At 47.1% G+C, this 17914-nt stretch overlaps 1 protein-coding gene across 1 annotated transcript; it reads right to left on the reverse strand.

Annotated features, from left to right (window-relative positions):
- Positions 1-970: 970 nt before the first annotated feature.
- PCYT1A (phosphate cytidylyltransferase 1, choline, alpha) lies at positions 971-12001 on the reverse strand. The gene is made up of 9 exons (XM_010294097.1): positions 11972-12001; positions 11549-11689; positions 8645-8744; positions 6417-6533; positions 4676-4827; positions 3799-3877; positions 3096-3238; positions 1821-2009; positions 971-1247 (listed from the first exon to the last, which is right to left on the reverse strand). Exons 1-9 carry the CDS (start codon positions 11999-12001, stop codon positions 1041-1043), a joined length of 1158 nt encoding a protein of 385 aa, XP_010292399.1. The 3' UTR covers positions 971-1040.
- Between the last annotated feature and the right edge of the window lie 5913 nt (positions 12002-17914).

The raw sequence follows: 17914 nt of genomic DNA on the forward strand, positions 1-17914 counted from the left end.
GCTCCAGCCCTTAGAGCACAGCAACTGAAACACAAACACGCACAGAGCACAGTGTTGAGGGGCCATTTTGGACAGACAATAAAACTTACTACACACCAGAGACTGGGACAAGGAACTTCTCAAAGGAGTACAGACATTCATTTCCTACCTGGGCTCTCACACCCCCAAGGAAACACACAGACAGCAAGTGCCCCGAAGCAAAGATTCATTCTCTTCTCTCCGACAGCAACTGAGGGCTGAATTTTAGCTCAAGATTTAGCAGTCTTGTTATGATTAGCTGGAAAGGCTTTTCCCCCTGCAGCCCCCATACAATTTGGAGCCGTGAATGCTGTGTGCTTACGGGGTGTGCGACTCTATGGTGCTGCAAGTTCCTCCCGGGTGTAACTGCTGCGTGCTAAGCTGGTAGCCCCCTCCCCAACATGTCCTCACTGCGACACGCTGGGAAGCTCAGCTATGAGGTGCACGAGCACTACGGGGTCTGCCAGATAGATTCCTATCGGCTCCAGAGCAGCAGAGATGTCTCTATTTCCTACAAGCCTCTTTACACCACCGCTTCCTGCGTGCTCTCGAGGTCACGCCATTTGAGGAACTGAGGGGTCTTCTGTTCGGCAGTGGCACAGGTACTGCCTGGGGGTGGGGGGAATAAGACAGAGAAGCTGAAGGAAAGAAGGGACACATGGGTTTTCCCACTCTCCCTCTTGCCTGGAGGTTCAACAGAGGAAAAGAAACCAAAACAAAAGCCACACTTGAGTGCTATTCTTTGCGCTTTAAAAGATTATTTTCTTAAAATATAAAAACCATCTTCCCCCTGGAAACCACTAGAACGTAAACAATAAAAAGGGGACTTGGGAAGGAGAAGGGAGAGGAGGTTTGAATGTGCTTCCAGGCAGCAGCCCTTGCTAAGAGCAACGGGTGCCTCCAAGGCCCTGTGCTCACCGTCAGCCCTGTTCCTATGGCTCTCTTGCTCATTTAGAGTTCCCCAGTGGGTCTGGACTTAGGATTCGGCAATTAGCGGTTCGCAGCAAATCCCGGCTGGTATCTTAATCTTCTTCATCCTCACTGATGTCGTAGGTGACTGCAGACTCGTTCCTGGAGCGGTTGGCCGGTGAGGAAGGAGGAGTCTTGGTTGAAAAGGGCCAGCGGAAGGAGGGAGACGGCGAGCGGTCATGTGTGGGGCTACTGCTGGGACTCTGCTTTGGGCTGATGGCTTGCAGCATCCGGCCCTTGCCCTCCTTCAGCATATGTTTCTAATAATGGAAGCGGGAAGACAGTTAACGTGGCTTAAACAGCGGTGGAAATGGACAGTACTTACAGCTTGTGCAGCATTTTAAATTGCTGTGTCCCTTCAATGTTTCATGCAATATAAGAGCAGAAAAAACCCAAGCATCACCCTAGGCTTTGGAAACTGCATGCAGTGTAATCATCACCCATTTTCAAGCACCTCTAACATCAAGTGCCTGTGATATTTACCCAGCAGCACAGGAGAGCCTGGCAAAAACAAGTAGCTTCAGACTCATCCCAGGCTAGTGACAAAGTGACCACCAATCTCTTGGCTGCTCAGTGGCCTGCAAGGACACAAGCTGGAGTTTACAGGCACAGGTTGTGTGGCATGGGGACTTTTCACACCATAACCGTAACTGGCATTCTCTTGTTGGCAGGGGTGAGGGCTCCCTGTAAACAGGCTGCCCAAACCTGGGACAACTTGTCTGGATACTGGCAGCACATCGAGCACTGCAACAAACTGTAAATTTGCTCTGCAGACCGTGGGCTGTCGAGCTCTCCAAGATCCCCCTTCCCCTTTTCCCAGAGCGGCTCCTTACCAATGCGCCTTCTGGGCCAAACATCTCCAGGAAATTGCCAATGAACTCCCGGGACTTCTCTTCCCACTTCTGAATGAGATCAATACTCTTCTCCTCTACTTTCTGGACAAATTCCTTTGACTTCTCCTCTACATCCTTCACCCTCTTTTTCACCTTATCCACACGCTCCTGGAGGTGATATTTCTTCTCCTGTACATTAAGTGGTGGATGAGAATACAGCTCACCAGATCTGAGTGGCGACCACCTCTGCTCTGTGTCATTACACTGAACTGCTGCTTAAGACTCAGCATCTCCATTAGTCTTGTGACACTTCTCCTTCACTTCAGTGACACTTCTTCCCTAGACTAAATGGCAGACATAGTGGGGCTGTGAGATGCTTTGTGGCAGTCACTGGCACAGTATGAGACAAAGCGAGACTAAACCCAGAGATAAGCACTATCTAATAGGAAGAGGGATATATAAATGGAAGAGGGAAATATTTATACAACATACAGATTATATTTGAGTGACCTGCTGTAGGTCTCTCTGAATATCACAATAGCACAAGTCTTTTTGCTGGGTGTTTTTAAACAGAGGCAGAGTTACATGCCAAAGAGAGGCCAAGCAGCCGTTACCTCTCCTGTTTCATTTTTGCATTTAATTGTATTTAAAAAAAATAGGCATAGTATCTGAGTGATTAAAGAAAAGTAAATGTTTGCTACTTTACTTCCAACATCAGAAGTGCCTTCTGCCATGTATTCTGCTTGTGAGTTAGAGCTGCTCAGCACAGGATCAGAGCATGCCCTTCTCTCCTACCCAAGCACTGTTGCTCCTGCAGCTCCAGGAAGGGAATAGTACAGTGAGAACAGGATCAGATTTTATCCTAACAAATGACTCTACCTTAAGAAGGTGGTTGAGAGAAGGAGAGAGAGATGAGACACAGCAGCTGCTGCCAAGAACAACCCACACTTCATTCAATTCAAGAAAACACACATTTTGCCACACATCCGGTCTCTAGCTCCTTCAACAGGTAAAATGTCACTGAGACATTTCTGACAATGGAGCAGTATTAGCAAAACACCAGTTCCTCTGGATGAGTCCTAGAGGCAGTTTCAGTGGTGGATGAAGTCTAATTTCTACTCCAAGGACACTGTTTTGGTGCAACTGCTTAGCTCTGCAGACTGGCCTTTTACTGACATATGGCAGGACTGTGCTACCACTAGACAAGATTCTACATCTCCACAATTTATAAGATTCGGTTTCACGCAGCTTGTGGTGAGACACACTTCAACTCACGTTTATAAAGCTGACGTTGAGCTCTTTAGCTGTGTAGCCCCGCTGCAGGTTCCGCCTGGCATAAACATCATAGTCTCGTACGATCCGGGTGATGATATCTGATGTTGAGATCCCCTCAGTCCTCTGAGTTGGTGCAAACATGCCTAAAGTTGGGGAACAGGACCCAGGACAGCTGTAGCAAGTCACATGGCAAAAAGCTCCTACCACCTCTGTTAGGAAACACTCTCTCCTGTCAAGATCTCATTTCCTAACTGTCCTCACAACCACATCTCTGTCCTTGAATGTTCAATACCAGGATCCTGCTTCCTCAGACTATGAGGAAGACCTAAGTAAGACCAAAACATGTCAAAACCATGTCAAAAATACCATGTCTTCTAATGAAAAGCTCTTCACTTTAGCCGGTTTAAAGACTATTGACTACAATCCACTGCATATAGTATAGCATGGTAACAAGGACAGGACAAGGGGTCCTACAGTTTAGTGGGTAGAAATATCAATGCTTGGCCTGAAACATGGACCAGTCCTAGCCTTATGAAGTAAGGCCCAAAGCCGAGCTTCTTCCTACCCTCAGAGCCTCCTGGGCAGACCTTGTTCCCAGAGGGGCACAGTCACCTCCCCAGGCATAATCCTGCTGTACAGGGGCACTGGAGAAACTACAGCAGATCTTTGACAGGAAGCCCTGGAGAACCTGACCCAGACCCACCTGCTTCTTTTATATGCTTATAAACATCATCGCTGCCAGCAGAAGAATAGGGGATGTCATCGTGTGCAACAAAGTCAATCTGAAAATTAAGAAAGCAATGCAAATCAACATTTTATCTTGAACGTGCAGGTCTCCTGCTTTTTGGTAACGGATGGTAACTTTTTGCTCAACACCTCCACGTAGGGGTGTGACAGAGAACAGCAAGACACTTTCCTCTTAGAAAGCAACACAAGCAGTCCCAAGTTCTCAATGGCAATTCCATATCAGTTCTAAGCACACACCAGAGGGGAAAGGCTGGGACTAAGGACACAGCTGTTTTAAACTCCACACTGAAATGGTTTGTTAATGGCAACAAAGGTAAACTAAGCAAACTCCCCTGGAGACTTCTTCACCTCCCAAAGCAGTTCTACCTCGGTTAGAGATTCCTTTATCTTACCAACTGATAAAAGACTCTCAAGACAGCTTTCCTGGTCTCCTGCTGCAGGAAAGCTGATGTAGATCTAAGCTGCTCCTGCTGTAAGGTGCCAGACGCCCTCCAGAAATCCCTTCCAACCCATGTTATCCTCTCCCTGCTGCATTTCACACCAATCTGTAACCAGCATCAATTTCTGATGGAACAGCAAGAATCCTCTCAGGCTTTTTCACCATGTCACAATTTCTACCTTATTTTAACATTATCTGCCACCTCAGCAAATGCTTCTAGTCTCCCAAGAAACCCACTCGATTCCCATAACCCAGCTCATTCTATATTTAAGGATTTTTAATCGAAGCAGGTTGAGCAAGCAGAGGTTACCCCCATGGATGAATTCTGGCTGTAAACAGCAAGCACAGACAGAAGTTAATCAAAATTCAGAATGGATCAGATGTCACAAATTACCCTGTGCTCTGCCAGGAACTCGGGGGTGAGTGTCCATGGTGCATTTCTCACCACTTCGTCCACGTAGCGACAGTGCTGCACAGCATCATACCGCTCATTTTCATTCATTACTGTGAAGCCCTTGAAGTTATGGGTTAGCTCATCACTGCAGACTGAAGAAAGAGGCACAGAGAAGAATAAGCTTGAGGTACTTACCCCAGTGCTTTACAGCAAAAGGACCTTGCACGCACCCCTCCCAAGCCAGGCAGTTCCGGCTGCTGATGGAGGCCAGCACTGGCACTTTCAAACCCAGCTCTTCCAGCCACAAAGCACCAGGAACAGGGAGTAGCGCAGGGCACTGAACTCCTGAGCAATTCTAGTCAAGATGTTTGGGGGATTTCTGCCCAAGTTGGGGACATACACCCCAAGCCCTCAAGGTCTCTAGAGCCTACAATGCTTACCAACAAAACCAGCCAATACAGAAGACTACTCTCCTGTATGAAATGGCACCTGGGGCTCTATTAGGCAGAAACCTGCTTATTAACTTATGAATGTCTCAGGCCTGGAAACTGAAGTTCATGAAAGAAAAGCCTTCCCTAAGATCCTTACTTCATAAAATGCCATACCACAGTGTAGTTCTTGGAAAGGAGTATTAAAACAAAGGGTTAGTTCACAGCAAATCAAGTTAGCTTAATTATTATGTTCTCTGAGAAAGTAAATGAACAACTCTGCATAATCTGCAATGTAAGGCACTGAGAAGGAAGGAGTTTTATTTGGTTATCAGACTCAAAAGTAAACAAGGCATTACCCATTACCAGTCTCACTGGTACTGGATTTATTTATGTTCTAGACAAACAGATGACAAAGAGTGGGGGAGATTGCTCCCAGCCTAGAGCTAACGTTCACTTGGGCTGTGGCCCCTTGTCTCAGTTCCTGGTGCAAGGGGAGCAGTTCGTTGCTCTCCACCTCACCAGTCTCCCAGAGGCAGAGGGTGGTTACACACCTTGCTACATTAACATATTAATAGTTTGACTTGAAGTTATTTTCCTGTCTGACGTATGCAGGGATGTCTTTCTGCCTGCACGACTTCTAAGCTCAGAGCATTTTGTAGGTTGCAGCAACTATTTCAGCTGTCCCCCTCCCTCCCCCTCCCAGACACTACTGTAACACACACAAAAAATGCAGAAGTACCACTATAAAAATGCCCTCAGTGAGTGAAACTGTGATAAGGCAACAAACCAAAGACATTATGATGGCTCTATCACAGGATCAGTTTCATTTTGCTTCAGGAAGCTAACAGTAGTTGAGAAAACTATAAGCAATCCCCAGCAGAGCTGGGGCGGGGGGGGCGCGACTTGCAGGGCAACACAGGTCACACAAAGCTCAATCAGCCACGGAGGGACTGTTCCTCATTCGTTAACTGTCTCATTCAAGAGGCAGATGCTCAATCGCCCCTAATATACTTTGATACTCAGGCGTGCAACTTACCGGTATCTGTCACAAAAATAGAGGGGTCAAATTAGAACAGCCTGATCAGAAATCGCTTTCTCAAGCACTCATTTGGTACAGCATATCTTCCTGCAGACATATTAACTCTCAATATATTGCAATAAGACTCAAAGAACATTTGGCAAAATTGGCTGCAGTGAGAACCACTAAGGCCATAAAGACAAAAACTCTGCTATGCCGTCTGTATGCACAACCATGGATGGAGGTAAACTGTACTCCTATGACAGCCAAAGTCAACAAAGTCACTCCTTACCTCCGACAATGAGGTATGTGTTTGGGAAGAGGTTCTTCGCTTGCATCAAGGCCCGGGCATGTCCAGAGTGAAACAAGTCAAATATTCCATCGGCATAAACTCTGACGGGGCGATCCACTGTGCCAAGGAGACAGAGACACCTTTGTGAAGATGCGTTTCTGGAGAAGCAGCTGCTGCTCATGCCTGCATTTGGGGACCTTCTGAAACTCGTGGGGTGTTGCAGAAAACTGGCAGAATGCAGAGCCATAGCCAGGAAAGATTTGTGAAGAGAAACAGCTAGCTCTCTGCCTTCCCACATGGAAACAAATGCTGCTGAGCACAGAGCCGAAATACAACCATGTTCAAAGACAGACTCAAAACCTACCATATATCCACCAAAACAAGGTCAAGGGAGACCAAAGGGAACGCAAACCCTGCAGATCTCCCTCCTACAGAAATCCAAACGCAGCATTAACTTTGTGCACAGCACTGAGCTACCAGAGGGGAACTGGCCAAAATAGTTCATAGGTGCCCAATTTCCCTCTGCCAGCCAGGATAGCATCTCAAGATCTTTTCAGCATCCTCCTCTGCAGCCTACTGCCACAGCCACCAGTCTGGCTGAAGGACCAGGCTGTTCTGATTCCCCATCAGCATCACTGGCTCCACCCAGTCCCATAAAGTGTGTGGCTGTATCCAAAAATCCAGCTGGAACAAAACTTTCCTCAGGCCACCTCTGCCAGGGGAAATTGTAGCTCTTCTCTTTGAGGTCAGCACAGAGAGAAAGTGACATGCTCTAGCACTGCCATGTAATAGCAGGAGGCTCCCTGACTTCTGGTCTCTTGGGACCACACAGCACTCCAGCCCTCTTACTGCTGGTAACAGAAAGCCACATATTCTTGGTATCCAACACACTTGGGAATGGGCTGCTGCCCTCTGGACCAGTTCAGGCAGACAGACTCAGAGTGGTGGTGTGAGCAGAGTCACATCAAAGCTGCAGTGAGGAAGGGGAAGAGATAAGACCTAGCAGGAGAGCTGAAACCCCATGGGTCTGAGCAGGGCCCTGAAGGTACGTAGAGACAGGGCCTGGAGGCAGCAAGAGAATGAGCTGATGCAAAGGTAGGGTTGTTAAATTCCAGCTAAGCAGAGGAGTCTGAGGACAGCCTCTTACAATCATTCTTCAGCAAATCCACCTCAGTCTGAAGATGCCAAGAGGCTCTGGAGAGCCAAGGATCTGGAGATCCAAGACTGCAAAAGCTTTCTGTATGCCAGAAGAGGGCTGGTCCTGGCAGGCCTTTATGAAAGTACAATCATGTTCTGGAAATTGTCTGAGACATCCTTCCCTTTTCCTCCATACCTGCAGCAGCTACAGTTCCTGAGCACAGGCATAAACAGCAACAAGGATGCATGCAGTGTATTTCAGTCTTAGCAGGCAGGAGAGCCATGACTGTTGAAATCAGAGATCTTTGTGCAGGCTCTGGAGACTTTCAGCTGGGAAATTAATGCGGACTGTGAAAAGCACTGGATTTCCAGAACCTCCTGCAGAAAACCACTGCCAGGTCTAATCTGAGCTGGCTCATCTCTCAGCAGCAGTCAGGTAGGTAGAAGTGCAGCATTTTTACTGTCTTGGTTTCCATAACAGAGAGGCCAAGTACGACAGCACGGTCTGCACAGTCTGTTTGGCAAGACAGGGCAGCAATCCTTCAGGAGTCCCCTTTGGACTTGCAAAGAGAACCGTGTTTTTCCCAGACTGGTTTGAAGAATAAAAGGACATGTTCTTGTTGTGGGGCTGGCCTAGTGTGTTTAATATGACTTTAATTCAAATCCAGGCTAGAATGGGTCATACAGAGATATATGTTGGTTTTACTTGCCTATTTCAAGTTTCAGAAGAGGTGACACTTAAAATGCTTAACTTGAAGCTGTCTTGGACAAAGTAGTACAGAAAAATGTTCAGCTCTGATACTATTCTATAGCTGTCAGTGGAAGAGCTAAAACACAAATACGTGTTCGCTTCGCATAGTCTTACTGGTGAAGATACGGCTCCTCACACACAGAGGCTCCAAATTCAGTTGTACTGGCAGGCCCAGTTTCACATGCGAATGGTTATCTAATCACCAAAGCATTAACTAAGCCATTGGCTGCAAACCTGGTCTGACACACAAGGTTGGTTCAGTCTCAAGAGGTATCAAAATCATACTTGTCCCTCCCCAACCCAACATATATACAACCCTTCCAGTCTGGTTTTTACTTACAAGGGGTCCCTCTCATCGCTTCTTCATATGTTACTCTGATGTATGGCTTGCTGTAATCGATTTCCACTTCATCTGAAAACGGAGCTGGCTCCCTCAATCCCTAAAGAGCCAGAGAAGGTTAGCTGTGAGAATGCAAAGGTGAGTGCACTACATAGCGGCAGCACTGCAACTGCAGTGTCCTAGTCATCGAGTGACTCACTGTGTCTCTGCATGATTCAAACGCATGTACTGAAAGACTAATTACTGTTAAACCTCAAAACAGCCCTGCAGGGTGATTAGCCTGAGTTTGGGGGGGGCTGGGGAGGGGAGAAGTCACGTTAAGAAGGTGGTAGTCATACTGGACCCAAGAAAACTGGAGGCTCAGATCTGCAGCTGGTAGAAACAGACTTTTGACAAACAGCAGTTCACAGCAGCAGAAGCCAAGCTTCATCAAACCTCACACTGTTGCAGCTCCAGCTATGCCCACCCAGGCAAGACCATGACTTGGCTGTGCCTGAGTGCTTGTGCTGTGATGTACAAATTTTAAGAGCTCCTTGATTTGAGTATATGAACAAGCAGAAGAGCAATACGAACAGCAGCAAATTCCCGGGGAATGTATCTCATTTCTGAGCCACACATAGTGAGACACTGACCTCGATCTGTGGCAGAGTATCTCCAACTGCTGCAGGAAACTCCCTCTAATCTACTAGCTGGACCACAGCAGTATGTTTAATCAGCAGCTGAAGACCAGGTATTGTTTCTGATCTCCTCAAAATGGGAACAAAACATCTGCCCTTCCCATAACAGAACAAACAGCTCCATTTCCTCTAGCCAGAAGGTGTGGGGCAGCAATGGATGTCTCTTTCCTGAGACAGAAGACTAGGAAACAAGCTTGCGGATCATTACAATAATACCTTCAAGCTGCAAAAAGCTGATCAGCAGTTTCCTCTCTGGCTTCCTGTCCCATGGCAGCATCCTGCCACGGTGCCCAGCACCACTGCAACCAGAAAGACCGCTGCTGTTACTGCCAATGTCATTCCTTATTAGAGTGCTCAAGGTGAAGTGCACAGGAAAGCAACCACTGATAACTACATTCAAGCAAACTGATACTGCTGAAAATCTCCTTTAACTTACTGAGGCTCCAATACCTGCGTTTCACACGCCACCTCCTCTACCAGCATCCTTACTGTTAGGTTAAGGCCTGCAGGTCTCTCCTTTCATCACTGCCATTATATCTGGAGCTTGCGAATAAAACCAGATTCTTTGCAGTCTGGTTGGCACATACCTGATATGAAGCTAGGAATAAAAGCATAAAAAAATCCCTATGAAAATTATCAGAGGATGTCAGAGAAATGTCCTCAAAAGCCCTTGCCAGAGTTTTGCCCTTCCTCTGCAGCACCTATGAGGGTCAGGCCTCAACCTTATGTGGACAATACAACAAGCTTATGTGTCAGCAGGCTTGTTACTACCATCTGCTGTTGAGCCCGACTGCTTAGGGGAACAGTCTGCTGGAGAGCTGTTTAGTTGGGAGTGGTAAAGGCTTCAAGGTAATGTCACAGTTAGGCAACACTATTACTCTTGCTATAATCAATAATTTTTCACAAAAGGAAGAAAAAAGAACTCTTTCACCAGGAGGTCTGCGTTAGTCCTGTAGCTAAAAAACAGCCATGAAGTTTAGAAAGTGGCTAGTATTACTTGTCTGTGCTGCTCATAGGCAGATGCTTTATTTCTAACACAGGACAGATCAATTTGAAGAGCAAGTAATTCCCACAGAATAACCTGCACACTTCTCTGTCCTTACCAAAATATGTGGGGTCTTCAAGAGGGACGGGGTGGGTTTTGACAATCAAGGATATTAAGGCTCTGTGGTATAAGGCATGCAACAGCTCCAGCCGCCATTCCCAACGCTTGCCTCCCCAATTCTCACTGCTGGTGCTGCTGTACTTCGTTACCATCTGTCAAATGCCCTGGGACAGGACTGAAGTACTCCTGAAGAGCAAAACGTTGTTATCAAAGAGGAAAGCTGCAACACATCACCATATTTTGCCAAGGACTATGACCCCAATACGACGTGGCAGGGATGGTAGCTGGCTTTTGACAGAGATAAGGAAAGAGCAGCTAGAGCACATGTGATATGCAGGACAGCTCCAGGAAGAGGGCAGAGAAGAGCTGTAAAAAGCCGATCATCACAGTATTGTGGCAAGGACAAGTTAAAGTCAACTCTTTACACTGGTATTAACTGGTACAGATCCCATTTAGAAGACACCCCACAAGCTTTAGCTTGTTAAAGCTGTCACAAGGTTGATCTAGAAGGGGAAATCCTTTTTTTTTTTTTTTTATGAACACTCCTGAGTATCAGCAACATAAACGCAGTTTCCTGCCAGACCAGGAGAATCAAACAAACAGTCACCTTCCCAGCGTTTCAGAGCGCAGATTCAATAAATTGCTTCTGCAGGTGCTTAGAGACTTCAGGTCCTCCTGCAGTTCCCCCGACTTGAATGGGACTGCCTTCTGCTAGGAGCAGGAGTTGTTAGGTGCTTGTTTGGAGCATTCCTCCCTCCCTGAGTCACTTAAGAAAACCCACCTATGAGAAATGAATGCTCACTCCTCCATGGATATCTGCATGCATGCCTGCTCAGGTTCAGCTTAAGTGACTAGAGACAAGCTGGATACACCACAAAAGCAGCTTAGCGACGCTTGCCTCAGACCTAATTTAAGCCCATGTTGTAAGTATGTTATTTCTATGAACAAAGGAAGATTTTTAAACTGGCTTTGCAAGAAGGATAGCTACTGTCATTTGCTTCTTTCCCCCCTCCCCACTTGTTTTCTGTGTCCACAGCAAAAACATCACATTTATCTTTCTGCTGTTATGGCTCAATGTCCTAATCTTGCAGCCATGTAAAGCTCCTATCTCTGCTTACTTACGAATGAGCGTCGGGACATTTTTGGAGGGATTCCATCCAGCTCTGTCGCCCCATTGGGGCCAGATCCATCTTTTCTTCTCTTTCGGGAATTCAGCCTGGAGGAGGTTGGCGGCTCCATCTTGCCAAGCACGTCCAGCAAGAACTGGAACAAAATGAAGGAGAGGCGGAAAAAAAAAAAAAAAATCAAAAAAAAAAGATATTTCTCAGCTCTTCCAAAGCAGAATCGGTCAACAGCAGGCACAGTGTACAGAAGGTCAGCGCAAAGACACAGCCATCTAACAAGGGACTTAGCCAGTTGTATTTGGCATCAGCTGCCAAGGCTTGACAAACAGCGCCTGGTGGGAATACTGAATCATTTAATGCAACTTGGAGCTGTTCTACAGAGAGAAGCGTGCAGCAGTCAGCTGGCTGGAGAGATACTCGCAAAAGAGTTGCAATGCAACTTATAAATCATTACTACAAGGCTAATTATGCTATTTTAGCATCTGAAAAGCAACCTAAGGATTAAGGCATGCCCAGCCTGCATTCAGCCCTCCTCCAGCTCTCGTTCTGATGAATGCATTCTTCTACCCCTTGCCCAGCAAGACAGCTGGTGAGTGTGCTGCATCCCCGTAACAATCCTGAAGAGAGGAAGGAGCAGGTTTAAGCAGAAGGACAAGGGTGAGGGAAGAGGTGCAGCCCATGGTGATAAAATTAAACAACTAGCTGGCGTGCTGTTTGCTTTGTTGTTTGTGTAAGACCAAGCTGCAGCTCCCCAGCAGGGACAGCTCACCTTGGGACAGGGGCTACCACGCTCCCCTCTTAACGTCTCTCCCCTGTCCCCACCGCAGTGGTGACTCAGCTGATGGTGAAGCAGCTGCTGCCACCACTTTAGGGCACACTTACTGCCAGCACTTTACATACGAGGTTGTAATTAGTGGTGGTTCAGCTGAACTGCTTCTGTGATGAATAGACAGACAACCAATTTGGGACAGAAATTGTGACAGCTATCTGGAAGTAAGCGACCCTTGCTTTTGAGCTGGGGTCACTGTACCTTCCCAAAAGGGCCGTGAAGAATTAGGAAGCCCAGCACTTCACACAGCTGAAGCAAAGCTAGGGATTTACAGAAAGGCATGGCAGCAAACATTCCCTTTTCAGCTGCTGTAGGAGTTAGAAATGTGTGCTAGATTTGCAAAGTTAGTAACTAAAGAGCAGCATTCTCTCTCTTGCTCACTTGAAGCATGCAGCTCTCCAGTGCAGCAAATGGCACTTCTGACCTGCCATTCCTGAGCGCAGCATGACCCCTCCACCCACGAATGATGCTTACGTGCATGCCTCAACACCCTAATAATAAGTGCTGTGTGGAATTTAAAATGTCTCCCCACCCACATACAGTGGGTGTGCTGGAACACATTAGGTGGGGCAAGCGCGAGGTATGAGAAAGGGCAGATGTCCCTCTGAGCACCACCCCTCTCCTCGGCAGAGGGTCTCTGCTGAGCGGTCCTGCACGGGATCAGCTGGGACTGTCCTCAGTAAGGGCCACTGGGCACAGCTCTGCTGTTCAGCAGCCAAGCAGCACAGGCTTTGTGAAAGAGAGCTATTAGGAAGCAGATTTAGCGATTGGACTCACTCAAGTACAAATGGCTCCAGGTTAAGGAATGTTCCAATGTAAGGAGTCAAACACAGTTTAATAGCACATGAACATACCACTCTCCCCACCTAGCATCAACAAGATGATACCCTACAAACAGCATCAGGGCCAAACACAGCTGAACTGGTTTTGGGCTACATGCTTATGGGCATCCCAGACTGCTCTGCACGAAGAACAGGAAGAGAGAATCCTAGGTGAGTGGGGAGCGAAAATAACATTGGGGAGAAGACAAAAGTGACAGTGAAGAGCAGCCACAAGGACATTTCAGAACTACATGAGCCATCCAGCACTCACTCCATAATGCCCGCGAGTCAAGTTTGCTGAGTTTCTCCCATTCCAGTAATTAATTTACTATTTCCTAACAACAGACAGACATATGGGAGTGTGCAAAAGCAATCTCAGGCAAGAAGAGTTTGCAACCCTAAGATCCAAGTCTTCAAACACTTAAGCAAACATCTAACTTTCAGGCAAGATCTGTGCTATAAATGCAGCAGCTTCCAGAGTGTCTCTGTGAAAACACAGGGTATGACACAAGTAATTCTCAGGTTTTGCAAGGTGGCATCTTGCAAGCACACTCTGTATCAGGTATTTACTTCACCACCACGGTCCTATCAGAAACCATCCAGTTCACATGAAAGCAGCAGACCCCTGTCTCTGGTTCAAGTAACCCCAGTGTTCATGGAAACATTAAGTAAGCAGCAGCGGTCAGACAGCACCAGCCACCCCGCAGCAGCAGTGGGTGGAGGAGAGTGGGTGGTTGGGTGTGGGAGGGGTGGAATGGGGAAGAAGCTGTCGGAGATTTCTCCTGGGCTCGGACAGTTGAAGACAAGTTTGGCACCTGACATACCAAGGGAGAAATATGCTTTGAGGATGGCATAAATATGCTCTATTTGCTCTGATGTTACAGGCTAGATGTTACTCAAGGAGATTCTGCAGTGTCCGGAGAGCAGGCTGGGCACCTCATGAGTGACACAACTCTGCTAATTACTCAAATTAATGCAGAAATTGAACAATAATTTTACAACTCTTCAGAACTTTAAAACCTCTATCCTGCGGCTAGTGCATTTGGTGCTGGGAAGTCCTCCCAGCACCAAACTTGTCTTCATGAAAAACTGGGAACACGCTGTTTTTCAAAACAAACCATACTTTACTGCGATTAAGCTACTAATCTTAGACTGTTTCATTTTGACCCAATGACTAAAATAGCATCCCAAACAATTGCTTACTAACAATGGGATTCAGCATCTGTAGCTGAGCTTAACACATGAGCACACAGCTTTGCTTCCCCAAATGCAGAAAGCATTGACTGTTCTAACATTAATTACAGTTACAGCAGATGGGGAAGGGGAAAGAGAAGATAGGTCTCACAGCTCATGCCGAAAAACTCCAAGATAAACACCAGACATAACCAGAAAAAAGAGCCCTGCTGTACAATATTAACATCGTTCTATTTTGTCTAAGGCGTCACCCTCCTGCCTTACTGAGCATAGGAGAAACTGCTTGCTAGGAGCGAAGTTAGGAAGTGGCCCATTCGGGAAATCCACAGGCAAATCACACCTCTGCACCACTTTACCAGACACTTGGGGCTTTGCTTCTGAAATGTGTTTCTTTGGTGCACACCCTTTATCAAAGAAGTGCCTTGCATCACCTGCCAGCTACCTCACGTTGAGAGAGAGACTTGTATGGGCTCTGCGAGGAGCAGCCGTCTGTCAGAAGGGAGAAGAGTTGCTCTCCCTGAAGGAATCGCTCCTCTTAGTCCCCAAGTGCAGATGTTGAATGAAGGAGGGATAGCGGTCGAAAGGAGAAATAGGAATTTTCTCTAAACTGTGGCAATAACAGCCTTCAGAAATCACCCAGCACTTTGTTGAGAGTAATACTACAAAGCACAAGTCCTTCCCACTGAAACACAGCCACTTCTGGGAGGGAAGCAGGACAAGCACTGATTACCACAAAGAAAAAAATATATATAGGCAGGGAAGGAATTTAAAACTTCTCCCTTAGTGTGAGTTAACTGCACCATCATCTGAGCTGGAATTTAACCACAACGCCAACATTAATACCTCTGGCAGATGGAGAAGGTCAAAACAGGCACGGCAAATCATCTTGCTTAGCCAAAGTCTTATCTCACTGTCTGCATCTTCATGGACTGTACTGATGTTTTGTTTAGCCTTCGTGGTGTCAGAGAACTGCTTGCCTCACACTACACCGGAAAAGCAGATCAGATATTTCTGCACCCTAAGCACACTGATGGCATGAGGACCTGGCCCTCCTGCATTCTTTGTGTTTTGATGTCCCAAGGAATCGCTTGAAGAATATTATCCATAAATCCACATGCAGTAGCAGGATTTCTTCTGCCACTTCCGCTGCTTTTCAGTTGCAGCTTTACAGGCCGAGGCAAAATAAATACTGCTACTTAAACTTGAAGCCTGTGTAAAACAAGAGCTTACTGCAACAACTCAGTAAATGCTCCAGCCCACGTCTGCTGCATTGCTCACCTGAGATCCGAGTCAGCCCAAGACCAATATGCTGCACCAGCGAGGCTCCTCCGACACCCACAGCTCCCAGGCTCCCTGGGTGGCACTGCCTGCTCCCAGGCTCCCCTATCGTCCCTCTGAATTTGGAAGGCGTTGGCACAGTCAGATGTGACTGTCATGTGCTGCTTTGCCTACAAGATCATTCCACTTTACAGGAGCAAGCTATTTCTCTTCTGCTGACTCATCTGCAGGCAAATACTACTAAACTTTGCACTCTACCAGCTGTCTGCAGAGAATTGCCTTGACACATGGCCAGCACCTAAGGAAGAGCCTCAGGGAAAAGGAAGAAGTCCTGTCACTTCAGATAATTCACCTGCCAGGCTGTAAAGCACCCAAACGATCCTGCATTCCTCAGTCATGGGGAGAAGAGAATCCTTTCCCTCTGTTCTCCCCCACCTCCAATTCCCAGTTTACAACTGACCTTACTGGTGCATATCCCTGTAGAGATCTGTTGTAGACAGAAAGACTCAGAAGAGGTTAATGACAGAAGACTCATCACAGACTCCTCAAGAAACCGATGAAAGCCTAGTTACAAGATGAGGGTTAACCTGTACATAATTACTGAGAGAGATCAGGATCTCTCTTCAATCTGTGCTTAAAAATGTTGCCCAATCTCCAAGGCAACTTCATTCCCAGCCCAGACTTGCAAGGCCCAGCTCTGCCCCAATCTCCAGACTGAGAGCATCTGCTTAACTGAGTGCTAGCAGCTGTGACCCAGCCTGCTCGCCTCCAGAGAAGACTGCGACTCTCCTCAGCATGGCTGCTCTCCCCACAGTCAGCATCTGCTCTATCTAGTTGGTCTAAGCCCCCAAGCCCCCAGGATCTGGCAGGCAAGAGTCCTGTCTACACTTAAAACATAGGCTGATTCAGCTGCTCTGGCTGTGCAAAAGCAGCTATCCTGCTGCATATTAATAGCCACATGAATGTATAAAAGCGATTCCATTTCAGCCAGTGCCACACACTGGTCCAACAGCATCCAGACCCAGACCTTTGCTATACTGGCTAAAACAAACTCCCAAGCCTTGCACAGGCAGGCTGATAACATTTCCTCAGGCAGAGCCCAAGCATGCAGATCTGCTACCCATGTCCTGCAATCAATGAAAGATGCTTCTTTTCACCAACAAGGTCCCAAATGGCTCAAGATAATTCTAACACCACCACAACTGAAAACAGTGCAGCGTGATCACCTAGGCAGCATTGCTATGAAATACAGACAAAAAAGACAAACTGCTGGCAAGACCTTCACCAGGAATTCATGACTCTTCTGCGCAGACCATAACCCTGAGGCACTGAGCGCCCTGGCATGCGACAAAGTCTTTGCTGTGATAAGCGAAGTAGCAAAACTAGGGTTTATGCAGAGTATCAGAGAAGATTTGGAGCCTGCCCAGGGACAATAAAGATGGGTGGTCATTCTGTCCTGACTTTTGTGTTTTGTTTTTAGGGCTTAACAACAGAGCCTTTTGAGACTTCAGGAGCCAACCTCTTTTAGAAGGTTTACACATCAATACCAGATCCTTGCTTCAACAGTTATTGTTTATGGCTCATTCTACAGTAATTTCAATACAATTACAATCCAGATCTTGGACCAAGAAACTTCCAAACCATGAATTTTAATAATTCTGTATATACAACAAATTCCTTCAGGAAATACAACACAAGTATTTGTCACCTGAATTTTAAAAGCAAATATGGTGGCTTTTATGAGAGGCCCAATCTCTCAGGAGTCCTGAGAGACTCCTAGAGTCCTGCAGATGGAAACCCAGCAGTACCTGCTTTCTGACCACACCAGTCTTTGCCAGCCGCATGCTGGGGACCTGGTGCTGCAATGGCATAGGGTAGGGACAGAGGAGGGAAGGCCACCTGCACGGTCCTGCATCCCCCTCCACAGTGAGCGAGGGCTACTGAAAAGTGTCCCAGCTCTCAGAATTCCTACAGACTTTAATTACACAACCGTTAATCAGTGCAGCCAGGACCCTGGTGGGCACAGAAAGCGGGTTAGAGAGGATGTGTGCCTGTGCAGCAGCTAGGTCACACCTTCTTTCTCTGCAGTCAGGGCCACCTCCTCGTTGTCCTGCTCCTCTCTCCCCAGGCCTTGGCCGCAACCCCGAGGTCGGGGGACGTCCCCCAAAGTCCCCACGCTCCAAGCCCGGGGGTGTACTCAACAAGTTTCCCAAAGCATCTCCTGCTGTCTCCTCTCCGCCTG

The sequence above is a fragment of the Phaethon lepturus genome, unplaced genomic scaffold, assembly GCF_000687285.1.
Source record: "Phaethon lepturus isolate BGI_N335 unplaced genomic scaffold, ASM68728v1 scaffold31739, whole genome shotgun sequence".
NCBI lineage: Eukaryota > Metazoa > Chordata > Aves > Phaethontiformes > Phaethontidae > Phaethon > Phaethon lepturus.

Excerpts from the sequence above, each read along its gene's own strand:
- PCYT1A (XM_010294097.1), bottom strand. The coding sequence starts at position 12,001 with ATGATTTATAAGTTGCATTGCAACTCTTTT. Across the intron at positions 8,745-11,548 it reads AAATGTCCCGACGCTCATTC|GGATTGAGGGAGCCAGCTCC; the intron begins GTAAGTAAGCAG and ends CTGGCTCTTTAG. Across the intron at positions 4,828-6,416 it reads CACATACCTCATTGTCGGAG|TCTGCAGTGATGAGCTAACC; the intron begins GTAAGGAGTGAC and ends CTCTTTCTTCAG.